Source organism: Corvus kubaryi, unplaced genomic scaffold (genome assembly GCF_017639235.1).
Source record: "Corvus kubaryi isolate FWS band 111438036 unplaced genomic scaffold, C.kubaryi_AGA036_p1.0 37308, whole genome shotgun sequence".
Classification (NCBI taxonomy): Eukaryota; Metazoa; Chordata; class Aves; order Passeriformes; family Corvidae; genus Corvus; species Corvus kubaryi.
In genome coordinates, this window is record NW_024581096.1 from 15,698,004 (window position 1) to 15,711,182 (window position 13,179).

Genomic DNA, 13,179 nt, shown 5'->3' on the forward strand with positions numbered 1-13,179 from the left:
TCCTCTCCTCTCCTCTCCTCTCCTCTCCTCTCCTCTCCTCTCCTCTCGCTCCGGGCAGCGCACTCGGAGCATTTGCTCAGTCTCGCCCCCGGACGAAGCCACGGAGCGGATCCAGAACAAAGCCTGTTCCCACCGGAGCACCCTCGAGGGACCGCAGCTCGTGACGTACCATGGAAAACCCTGAGATACATGGAGGGGAGGCGCAGGCTCTGGTCAGGGTGATGCCTCTGTACCTGTGGGGACCGAGGGTCTCGCCCAAGCAGGGCCAGCACCTCCGATCTGCTCCCGGGGCTGCCAGGCCCGGCTGCCGATGCAAGGATCATGCGAAAGGGGACTCGGGGCACGGCACCACAGCCAAACACGAGCACGCTGCAGCGGGGGGACGGCGCCGAGGGCCTGAGCGTTCTGAGACAGGAACATGCGGGATCGCTCTGCCCACGACGGAGCGCCCTAAGCTCTGCCAGGGGCTCCCAAAAACATGCGGGAAGCTGAGCTCGGGGCACCAGCTGAAGCACGTTGCTGAAGAGCCTGTGAAAACCTGCTGCTGGCCTGCTCTGCTGTGGGGCTGCACACGCCACTGTGCCCCAGGGAGCCGGGCAGGGGGAGCCCGGACACCCCCGCGGGCACCAAGGCGAGCTCCGAACTCCGCCGGCCCCGCAGAGCCCGCACCTGCCCACAGGTGACCTACACAAGCAACAGAAGGCGGCTCCAGCTGCTCAGGGCTGCGGCTGCAGGAAGCAAGGGCTGCCGGCCAGCACGGGGCAGGAGGCTGCTGGTCTGTCCCACTGCCAAAAATACGGCCAGCATGAAGGGTGGCCCGCTGGGCAGCAGGATGCACAGCTGCTCTCCTTCCTCCGGAGTGGGGGGCAGCTGGCAGCAGATCTCAGCACAACAGCTAAACTGAACTCTTTCAACCCTATTCTAGTCTGGAAGGAGGGGGAAGAAAGAAAAAAAAAGAAAAAAAAAAAAAGAAAGAAAAAAAAAAGCAACCCAGGGCTCAGTTGTACAGACCTGAAGTGTTAAGTGTTTATTTTAGGGTTCATATCACAAGCCTTTTCCAGAGACAAAGCTGACTGTGCCCTCTGGGGCTCCAGGGACCAGCTATTTCCTAACTTAGCAGGCTGAAAAGGAATACTGTACCTTTCAGTGACAACCCATCAAGCTCAACACACAGTAGCTTTACACTCTCCGCCCCACACCTTATAAAGGAAAAGCCACCACCACAAGGCTAAACGAATGTACACACGCTATTACTGTAAATGGAGCAGCTAAACCTTGGCAATTTGCTTCGTGGGGATTTTTTTTTCTTCCCAGTAAATGCAGCACTTGAGCTCCCAAAAACCCGGCTTCCAATGGGTTTGTTCCAGCTTTAAATACATTAAACATCTCAATGCAAGACTGTATTTAATTCAAGAATCTAAACAGAAGCAAACCTGTTTTGCTGTGAGCGTTTTGTAGAGAAGTGAAAAGGGGAGTTCTTTTTTAAAAAGAAATCGTAATACAGTGATGAAAGGGTTAAGAATGCAAGAATTCAGACATTCTGTGGAGGGTCTCTAAGAGGTCCATAAAAAAGGAGCGAACAGATCCATACAACAGGAGACAGCAGGAGACAAAGTTTTGTGTTGGTTTTTTTTTTTTTTTTTTTTTTTTTTTTTTTTTTGACACCCCCCCCCACTTTTTTGCTGGACTGCTGCTAGGTTACCGCTGCTCCCTTCTGGCCTGAGTCGGCAGGGCAGTACAGGGGCATAGAGGGAGCAGGTCACGACTCCTCGTTGCCAGAATCATCATCATCGTAACAGTCGGCATCCTCCTCCTCCTCATCTTCATCGTCAATGTCGTCATCGTACAAGTCGTCATAAAGCAAATCTGAACTGTTGTCATTGGAAGGCACTTTAGTTTTGATGCAGTACTCTGCCAGTGTAGTGGGGACCTTCACACCATCCTTCTCTGCCTCAGCTTTGGTAGCCAAAACCTGTTTCCTGTGGGGAGAAGGACACAGCAGGAACATAAGCAGGGCTGTGTGCCTGCGGCTCAACTCCCCACCCTCCCTCCAGGCCCTGCCCAGCCTTCCTGGCAGCTCAGGGTCGGGGGAGCTGAGGTTTGCAGGAAGCACCACAAGCAGCACTGGAAACAATTTGGTTCCTGCAGTCCCGGGCCTGGGAGCATGCCAAGGGTGTTTGCAGCACACACACACACTCAGCAACACATGAAATCAGTTATTCCATAGGGCTCCGCATTAGAGACTTGCCAGCGGCCAAAGCAAATTCCGTTCGCTACCGTGATGGTCATGGATTTCCTAGAATGATTTATTGACTCTGCTGCTGACAACTCTTCCACAGTGTGCTCAAAACTGCAATTCCCACAAGCCTTTCACAGCTCTCAGCTCCCATAGGAGAGTCAGAGCATCTGGGGCACATGGCAGCACCCCAGGACACAGGCCTGGCTGCTGCCTCCCAGCAGGGAGGAGCAGATGGCAGCCTGTCCCCTCACCCACCCACTGCTTGTCAGTCTGCCATTCCCTGTGTGGAATACACCCAGCTCTGCTGGAGCCGAGGGAGCTGCAGAATTCTCTGCACAGACAGAGCCCCGCTGGCCCCATGCAGGACCTCATCCTGCCTGCCCAGCTGGCAGAGACAATGCCAATGCAGCCTTGTGCCAGCAGTCCTGCTCCAGGCTAGGCTGTCCCTCCACAGCAGCCCTGGCCCACGTTCACATCATCCCCCTGCAGCTCCTGATGAACCATGGACTTCTGCAAGGGCAGCAATGAGCAGTGCCTCCAGCTAATCCAACCCCACACTGCAAGCCCTTGACAAATCCTGTTGATGCTCCTTTGAATTGGAGGGACAAGATTATGATTCATGCATGCTTTAAGCACAGAAATTAGTAGGATGCAGTCAGTTTGCATCACATCCCAAGCAATGCATGGCTCAAAGACAAGCAGGGACTTCGACTGGAATTTACTAGTAGCCAATAGGTTTTGCAGGGCATCACGACATATTAGTCTGAAAGAAGAACAATTTAAAGACGTATCAGTCCAGTCCTCCTGCCCCAGAAGTTTGCACTGCTTCTGTGTACTGAAAAGTCTGGAGGGACCAGAAGCATGGACTTCGAATAAGACACTGAAATTAGTTTCTGAATTAAATTCTACTGCGTGAAGCTGGTTTCAGCAAATTCTAGAAGCAGCCTGTTAGATAGGATTCAAAGCAGGAGCCCAGCAGCCCAGCATCACACACTGCAAAGCTTACCTTATGATTTCAGCATACTCCTTGTCTTTTCCTTTACTGTCCCTCCATTTCCTGAACATGACTGACGCATCCACATTGGCTGGGGAGAATGTGTTGGGCTCATTAAGCAAAGAGATTACACTCAGTAAGATAGTCCTGGAAGAGGTAACCACAACAGCAGAGTCAGAGCTAATGCATTCATGGATTCTGGATGCCCACAACTTCTTTAGGTATTGCATCGTAAACTTGTTTAAAGTTAAGTCTTAAGCTGAGGACAGTGTTTTAAGTGAGAGCAGATATTTATGAACCTCAGACTCTGGTCATTGGTGTAGGGAAGGTGATACAACACAAATCTCATGTAACTACAGACCATCGTGTCTGTGCATGTGCTTGAGGCAGGGCAGCAGGCAAAGCTACAATCAGACCAGAATTCAGCTCATCTGCACCATCCACAGATGGTGTGGGGCTGGAAACCTGCTCTGTAAGCTGATCCTGGTAGCTTGCAGCCTCCAGAAGAAAGCCAGGCTGTTTGCCTGCCACCACTATGACCCAAGGCCATCCGAAAATGCTGCACTGCTTTTCCCCTGCCCTGCTGGGTGGGGGGAGGCTGAGGTTGGGGCACATGTCTCCTCTCCTCAGCTCGTGCCCCATTCAGGCTGCAGCAGCAGCTCTCGAGCACAGCAAGGGGAGGACAGTGGAGATGCTTTTCAATGCCCAAGAAAAGCACCAGGGCCCAATGGGATTCAGCTGCTGGTACTAAGCAGAGCCAACATGAGCCAGTCACGTAACCCTGGCAGGCAGCAGGCAGACAGCCTTCTGGGATTTCTAGCCAGGTGCTGTGCTCTGCTGGCATTTACCAGCTGCAAACACCATCCTCTTGCCCAGAGCTTTCTCCTGCAGTTCCTAGAACCTTTGCACTTGAGAGATGCAGCCTTTGCTGCTCAGGCAGTGCCCCAACCAGCACAAACACCCACACCCAGCCACGGGCTGTGGCTGCCCCCACAGCAGAGTCACCTGTCTCAGTGGTCCTGCCAGCAACAGCTTCCCTTTCAAGTGGAAGGGACAAACAAGAGACAGGGAATAGTTCTTGAAGCACAGAATTACCTAACAGCCACTTCACAGACCTTGATTAAAGGAGACAGAGAGCCGCAGTTGCGTTTGCACTGATTTAGCGGCATGTTCAGAGCACATCTACCAGATCATGTTTCTGGGTACAATTCCAGGAAATGCCTGGTCATTTGGATACTGAGTATCTTGAAAGGTTTTGAAAATAAACACTTGTGTCTGGACAGACTGTTCAGTACAGCTATCAAGAGAGTCTTATACAATTTATTTTCTAAATTATATAATTCTGTATGAAAAGAGAACAGCAGGTCTGGAAAAAACTGTCTCATTGGACTGGAATGATGAGCATAAGAGATCATCTTCTACTTCATCTCAAGAACTCATTTAAGAGCCTTTGATTCTCCGCAAATGGGGCTGCAAAGCCAGCATGTCAGCTCCAGCATCATGCAGCAGCTTTCAAGTAGAGCAAACAAAGTCTAGGGAAGGCCAGGGACAGGAATTCATGTCTGGATTTAGCATCTGCTCTACCACACTTCCATCAACAGTGAGGAGAAGCCAATTGTCACAGTGGTGTCCAGACACCAAAGTCACTGCAAAGCTACTTAAATACACCACGGCAACTGTAGTAGAGGTGAAGCTCTCAGAGCTCTTCATTCATGTCCAGCACATCAGATCAGCTCCATCACTGCTGATATCCTTAAGAGCTGGACAGAGTCCTCCAAGTCAAACCCGGTTGCTGTGGACAAGGTACAGTAACAGAAAGGCACCCCAACATGGGGGATCTGACAGGACTAAAACCACTAAAAAAGTTCAGCCATGTGGGACTGAAAACCTCAGCACCAGACACAAACTGCATGGGCTGGATATAGGCTGAGTCTCTGGGATATTGTCAGGGATCTGTCTGCCCCTCAGACAAGGTTGCTCTAGCATGGAAGGGAAGCCAGCAGAGGATCAAGGAAACAGACTTGTTAAGGACCTTTTTTTCTTATATATCAACTGAAGAAGGCTCAGACACAGACCAATTTTGTCCCAAAGAGACATGATATAGATTGGCTGGTACCCCCAACCAGCACATCCTTGTTGAAAAAGGATTTTTAAAAAATTCCAGCTGCTATCCATATTGTAGCCTCACACAGCCACCTCTAAAGGTAGGTATAGATTGGTCCAAGTGCATTTTTGCCCTCTGGTATAAAGTAAAAAGTTTTAGCCTAGGCTGCACTGACAGTCATGTTATTGCACCAAGCTGTTTGTGGAATCTGCCTAAATCTTAGGCAGCAAAAAAAGCCAAGAAAAATGGGAATCCTCAGGAAACAAAGCAATAGTGAGACAGTACATCACCTATCTGTGTACAGGTGTACCAGTATCTTGAACGCTGTTCTGAGTCCTGGCCTGTGCAGTTCAAGGACAGGGGAGACTGGGGAGTTGTGGAGAAGGACAACTAAAATGATCAGAGAGCCTCAGTCCTGAGCCTTGCCACCACACACTCAGTTCCATGGGACACAGGAAGCAGTATTTTCTGCCGAACAGCTCAGAGCTGCATTCCTTCACATTTTGCTGTGTGTTTGCTGTATTTACTTATGCCCACCTCACTTAGCTCCCAGTGATGGGAAACTCCTTACTGATTGTGTTTAAAAAAATAAATGAGCCTGCCTGACACCCTTAGAGGTAGAAGCACAGGTGATCTCTCACAGTTGAAGAATGAAATTCTCCTCTTCAGACAGTTCAACCCTGCTGATCTGAGGGCAAACAGTCAACACTTGGCAGGATTTACAGAATTCAGCAGCTGAGGAGCAGCCCTCCCACACCTTCGGCCCCTCTGCTTCCTGACACTCTGGAGTTTTCCCAAGCCAGATGGGACCCCAGCAGGATGTGCTGCTGTTGGCACTCAGCCCAGTGGGTGATAATGGTAGCAGGCTAGCAGTGGAAGACGAGTTTTATTTTCATCTGCTGACACACTCATTTGCTGAGGAGTGTTTTGTCAAGTCACTCTTAAGCCCAAGACGTTTCAAGAGTATAAGCACCAAAAACTGCAGCTGTGGTGAGGGAGAGCAGAAATTAGAGAACAAGCTCTGTGTCAGTCTCTAGGGTTGAATATAATGAAGTACTCAACATGTATGTGTGATATATGTAGTTAATGCCTAAAATTGTTTCCTAACTGTGAGTTAAGGCTTGTCACCTAGTTTATTCTTAATTTGACAGGGTCTTGTAATGAGAATGAAATTCAGCTGCTGTTTCAAAAACATGGACAGGTTAGGCCTTGAATGCCTCTGGTACTTAGCAATCCTTTGTATTTTTGGCAGGAAGAAAACCACCCAGCTGCTCACGACACCACTCAGCAGGAGAGGAGACAGACAAACAGTGCAAGGTGAACAAAAGGCAGGACTCTGCAAAGTTGCTTCTACTGGTCAGAATACTCAAAAACATCCTGTATTGGGTTTGCAGGGCCAAGCTTTGGTAGCAGGGGGGCTACAAGGGTGGCTTCTGTGAGAAGCTGCCAGAAGCTTCCTCCATGTCCAGCAGTGCCAATCCCTGGCAGCTCCAAGGTGCCACTGGTCAAGGCTGGGCCAATTGGAAAGGGTGGTAATGATAATATATTTAATAAGAAAGAAGTTATAATTGTGTCCAGAGAAGAGTGGAGTGAGAGTATGTGAGAGGGACAACCTTGCAGACACTCAGGTCAGTGTAGAAGGAAGGGCAGGAGCTACAGCCTGTGGTCAAGATGATGGTGAGGCAGCTGTGCCCCTGTAGCACAGGGAGGGCACAGGAGAACAGAGATCCACTTGCAGCCCCTGGAGGAACCCAGGCTGGAGCAGGGAGATGCCTGAGAAGAGGCTGTGCTCCTGTGGGAGACCCACGGAGAGAGAGTAGCTCCTGCTGGAGCAGCCTGTCCTTGAAGGATTGCATCCTGTGGAAGCGTGACCCATGCTGCAGTAGTTTGGGGAGGACTACTGCCCGTGGGGCGGACTCACTTTGGAGAAGATCAGGGAGAACTGGCCTGCCGTGGGAGGGACCCCATGGCACAGCAGGGGAACGCTCCTCGTCCTTAGCAGCAGGAGAAACAATGTGTGATAAACTGACTGTAACCCCCAGTCCCCTAACCCCGTAGGAGGTAGAGCTTGGAAGGAGGGAGGGGCAGGGGGAAGGTGTTTTTAAGGTCTTATTTTACTTCTCATTATCCTGCTCTGATTTTGTTAGTAATATTTAATTAATATCTCTAATTCTAGCCTATTTTGTCTGTGATGGTGTTTGGTGAGTGATCTCTCCTGGTCCTCATCTGCTGCTGAAGAATATCAGAACAATGAACAGGTAGGTAGGGCTGGGAAGACTGGAATAGCTCAGGTGGAGTTAGGCTGGGAGCAAAAAGGTGAGCTATTTCTAGCCCCAGGCAACTTCAGGACACCTAGGAAGGGATGCAACACACAGATGGGCTCGTGATTGAGGGGTGGACCTGACCAGAGAGGCCATCACACAGGTTATCCACCAATGTGAAACTCTCTGCTGCCATGAGTGAAATATCCCTGGAATAGAGGGTGATGGCTGGGTGGCAAACTGATTGCATTCAGCCATTGCCACAAACATGCCAAGGCAAGAGCTACATGCTCACCATAGTAGAGGCAACAACAGGCTGGCTGGAAACGTATCCAGTAAACCGTGCCACTGCTCAGAACGCGATCTCAGGTCTTGAGAGATGCATTTTGTGGCGACATGGTACCCCAGAGAGAACTGAGTCAGGCAATGAGACTCATTTTCAAAATAACCTCATAAGCTCTTTGGCAAAGAAACACTGAGTGAATATATCACATCCCTTACCACCCACAAACCTCTGGAAAGACTGAGAGATGCTGAAGACTCTTAAGAGTGTTAGGTAATGGGGCACAAAAGCACAGAAGCCCCTTGGCTGGTCAACACTAGGGGATCTGCTAATCACCATGGTCCTGCCCAAACTAAGCCCTGTGGACACAACCAGGCCAGATGGCCCAAATTAACCAAAGGGATAATTCATACCATATGACATCAGTTCAGATACAAAAGCTAAGGGAGAGAGGAGGAATGGGGGACATTTGTTACACTACAGTGTTCGCTTTCTGGAGTGGCCTCTACGCGTGCTGAAGCCCTGCTTCCTGGGAAGTGGCTGAACATCGCTCACCAGTGATAAGGAGAGATTAATTTTTTTCCCCTTTGCTTATGCACACACAAGCTTTTGCTTTAGTAAACTGCTTTATCTCAACCTACAAGTTGTTTTCCATGTTATTTTCCTCTCCTCTGTCCCGCTGGTAAGTGGAGTAATAGAGCAGCTTGGTGGGCACTTGGCACCCATTACACATACTCTTCCACTAGTGCTATCTTGAAGAAGATACCAGTGACTGGGAAATGCTTGAACATTTGAGATAATTTGCCTTAGGAGTATGAAACTCTGTGAAGAGGACAGAAAGCTTGGCACTGTCAGCCCAGTACGAGGGTTCGGCACAGCACCCCAGTATGTTCAGACAGACTTGTAAGTCTGGTTCCCACTTGATTCAAGCCTGAAACCCCATAAAATCTTAAATTCTCTCCCAAACCTCTCCCAACATAGGCCTTAGGTCTTGCAGAGATGATAGGCCTTTGAGATTACCACTGAACAACATGTTCACGGTTACCTGACATTTTGAGTAGGGTTCCACCTCTCTGATGGCAGCTCTCCACTTTGTGGGTCATCTACAGGTGGGTGAAGAATTGAAATACATACATCTCCATTCTGCAAGACAGAAAAAAGCACTGAGAATAGCTTGGCTGGAGGGTGAGGTCTGATGACTCAAATCTACCACTCTGGCTGTCTTCTGAGCAGTTTAACCTCATTGATATGAACATCCCAGTGCCAGTAAAAACCAACAAGGACCAGAAATGGTTCTGAATTCTTCCTGGATCTGCTTTATACACAAGGGTTAGCCTGCAAACTGACAAAAAAACCCACTCTAAAGTCAAGAGGTTTAAAGAATGTGGCAAAGCAAGCAAAAATAATAATAATGTAACATAAAACTAAATTGGTCTCCAGACAGCAAGTACTAGTCTCACAGTGACATAAGCTTTAATCACAGGAGACCCAAAGTAGGGCTTTTTGTGTTCCCAGTGGTAGCTTGAGTTAGCTACAGGAATTTTTGAATTGAAAGGTTTAATCACCATCTACTAGCTCAGGTATGAAAACATTACTTCTCCCAAGACACAAGGATGTTGAACAGATGGTGTGGGGCAGGTTTACACAGCTCCCCTAGGACACAGGTGTTCAAAATACCAGATGAAAAAGCAGGAGATGCTCTCTGAAGGTTTCACTGCAAATCCCTTCCAGCATGCAAGAGGAAGAATATTCTGGCAGCATATGGAAGCCATACAGCCACATAATCCTCAATATGTGTTCTACTCACCAGTGTTATGGCCTGAATACAGATTTAAAGCTCCATAACATCTATTTAAGAAAGCTGTCAACCCAATTCTCCATCAGCAACAGCACTCTGACACAACTGCTTTGTAGGAGTGCTGGAGCAGTATCCACCACAGCTGATATCCTCCACCGAGGCAGACTCCAAGGACTCATGCGGTCCCAGTGCCTTACTGCAGGATGGGATGAAGGCCTGAGGCCAGCCAGCAGATGTTGGGCTTTTCTCTCCCTTGCAGCCAGCTGTGGGGTGAATCACAAGTTCCAAGACACAGCCCCACACCTTCAGCAGGCACAGCCCCAGCTGAGGGGCAGCACTCATGCTGTCCCTTGTTGCCCTGGCCCAAGGCATAGGCTGATAACAGGATCAGCTCTGTTCAGGACTCCAGGCTGGCAGCTCCCCACACACCTGATCTCACGTCCTTCCAACACTGCTGGAGCGCAGAGCAGGGCTGCTCACAGCAACAGCATCTCTGCCTTTGAGCCCAAGCCAGTGATCACAGCTACAGAGAGCAGCAGCTCACCTGGAGGGTTGTGATCCGTATCCAGATTTCAGTGGTGCATTAACCCCACCAGGTATGCTAATCTAGCAGGCCCATGTCACTTTGAAGCAGGTTTTAGTCAAGAACACAGCAATGCAGCACCTGGAGCTGCTGAATTCCAAAGGACATACTTATGCTGCTGGAACAGTTTGCTACAAGAAGGCAGTTTCCCTTTTAGGACCCCAACAGGCTTGTGAAATCTTGGAATTTTTTTAGTATCATTCCAAGGTGAAGTTAACTTTACTAATGTTAGATTATGCTCACTCTGCTCTGCTTTTACTAATAATTTCTATTAGTTTTTCCTTTAACCTTTTCCTGGGAGAATGCAATGCTGGTGGCCTGGAGGAGGTAGCACAGCACTTGGGAGAAGTTCCTGAAGCAATCAGGTCAGCAGCATGTGGACAAGCAGATACTCAGCAATATGAAGATACAGGGAAGCAAGGATGTGAGAAGTTTTCATCTTGTTGCAATCAGTGTTTACATGTTTGGAAATTGCACTGCATTAAGAGTCTGGAAATGCAAAGGTATAACAGGGCCTGATGAGATCAGCACCAGGTTCTAGGGATCAGGATAGTCAGAGGCCAAGCCTTTCCCTGCATGCATTTTTGAAAGACATAAACAAGGAGAATGGGGTATTCATCTGCCATTGAGAAACAGCCTACACTTCTATCAGGACTGAGACCTGTTATATCATAAAAATAAAGAGCAAGGGAACGCAGTTTTACCAAAATTCAATTAGATGACCCAAGTAAACTGGAGATGGGAAAAACACGCATCACTCAAGCCTCATTGCTCAGAATGGGAATGTCAGCCCCAGCCTCTCCATCTGGTCCTACCAGCAGATTCTGTAAACTGCTACTTTCTTTCACCTTCCTTGCACTAAGAGGGTTTTTTCTCCCCCCTCCTCCTGAAAAACCCTCAAACATCAAACACTTTGCTGAGATAACTCCAAATGAAACTGAGACTATCCCAGTGCCTCATCTCCATTGCTTAAATGTTGTTTCCAAAACAGCCTGCAAGCTGCTTCAGATTCCCTCAGCTACAAAACATACTGCTACAAACACAAAGCACAAAGCTGAGAGGTCGAGTATTTGAAGAGTAAACCCAAAATACACCCATCAAGTTTTGGGTTAGTTTCTCCTCCTACCTTCAGTTGTTTCTAGCCAATTTTTCACCTTTCCTACCAGGACTGGGAGAGGGCCTTTCCAAGGCTTGTTTTTGTACATTTCATTTTGGTAACCATTTCCCACTCACCTCCTGCATGAGGATTTCCAGATTCAGAACCAACATCCACAGTATGGGTCTGCATGGGATACATAATCTGAGGATTTCAAAGTTGTCTTTATTTATAGATCAAAATTCCATGTAACTGAAACAGAGCCTTAAAGAGAAACACCGTCCTTGGCTACATGCAAGATCCTGTGCCAAGTACAAGGCCCACATCAGAAAACTGTCAGATTACTGATTTGAGGATGTCCTCAGACTTAGGGCAATCCCCTAGTTAGTCAGTAATTAAAGCTGATTACTATTCTGTTCTGCATTGAAGTTTGGCAAGGTTTCTAGCCATTTATTACTGAGCCTTCAGTGCTGCTCTCACCATGATTATTTGAAGCACACCCATTCCAAACTGGGCATTCAGCAGCAAGAACTTATCAGAAAGGGCTTTCCAAGCCCAAGCCATCAACAGAAGCCTTCATTTGTTCACAGCACAGAAGAGAATGACATTCCTGTTTTCAAGTGGGTTCAAAGGAAGCCTGCAGAACCTCACAAAAGAAAACCTGTGATAAGGTGAGAGACCTGCACCAACAGGAACATTTTGAAATCCTTTAGCTCCCAAAACTATAGAACCAGTGCTCCTTAGCAGGTTGACATTCTTCTAGGATATCCAGAAGTTCAGCTAAGATTTGGCTGACCTCCATTAGAAGTCAAGTTTTGAACCAAAACAGGCCTTCAGCCTTCAAATACAGCTCTATGGAACTGGGTGATATTGAACCAATTGCCTCTATACAGAATCATTCCTCTTCTGGACCTGCTGTGTAGTTCTATTGTGATCCAATTACCGAGAGTCCACAGCCTTGACTACCCTCTGAAAGTAATCTATACACATACTGAGTTTAAGGAAGCAGAAAACTGTCTCAAACACCCCAGAAAAAGTTATTTAAAAACACCTTACCTCATAAATGTTGGGATGCCACATTTTGGTCAGGAATCTGAAGGTAGGTGGTGAATATGGATAGTCAATAGGAAATTTAATGTGAGCCTGAAAAAAAGCAAAATATTTTAGTTATGAAACAGAACAGAAAAGACCAACAAGCAACAACTACAGTGAAAAGACTGGGAAAAAAATTCATTAAGGCTACTGAATTGCTCATTATTTAAACCAGTGCCCAAGTGGCCCCACAGCACAACTCTATGCAGTTTCTTATGAGCAAAACACTAACTGAACAAGAAAAATCAAAACACCTGGGCTGGTAATGCTCAGAAAACAAGCCAAAATGCATTTACCATATCCTAATTCAAAAAGCACTATTCAACAGCTGTTGTTGAACAGGGTAAAATATACTGGGAAAGTTTTAACTTGATAGTACTGCTGTCTTTTTGAGTTCAAAAGCAGACTAAAAAATGTTTACTAAGCTGAATAAACCTGGTTTATATTTGCCTGTACAAATATTTTAAATTATTCTTCCCATGAAGAAAAAAAAAATTGTTATGTAACTTGTGCTAGTTACTTTGCCTTTGTTTGAAAGTTAAGTTGGTCCATCCACCTGTGTTTCTAATACTACATATTTTGCCACCACAGGCATTTTTGTAGTCTCAATTTCATCTGCATCTGTTTAATAAATCAGTGCACCTTGAGAAATATTGATGGGCAATGACAGCAAACATCTTGCAGTGGTCAACAACCATCTGTGGAGCACGACTCTGAGTCGAGTTGGTT

The 13,179-nt window shown here is 47.6% G+C and overlaps 1 protein-coding gene across 2 annotated transcripts in view; it reads right to left on the reverse strand.

Annotated features, from left to right (window-relative positions):
* Positions 1 to 997: 997 nt before the first annotated feature.
* The window catches only part of UBE2R2 (ubiquitin conjugating enzyme E2 R2), a 52,081-nt gene continuing 39,899 nt past the window's right edge, over positions 998 to 13,179 (reverse strand). For both annotated transcript variants that reach the window (XM_042028732.1, XM_042028733.1), the window contains exons 2-5: positions 12,415 to 12,501; positions 8,927 to 9,024; positions 3,246 to 3,380; positions 998 to 1,979 (exon numbers count right to left, since the gene is read on the reverse strand). In XM_042028732.1, the coding sequence (XP_041884666.1) occupies positions 1,760 to 1,979; positions 3,246 to 3,380; positions 8,927 to 9,024; positions 12,415 to 12,501 (540 nt within the window). In that variant the 3' untranslated portion in view covers positions 998 to 1,759. The remainder of the gene's footprint in view (positions 1,980 to 3,245; positions 3,381 to 8,926; positions 9,025 to 12,414; positions 12,502 to 13,179) is intronic.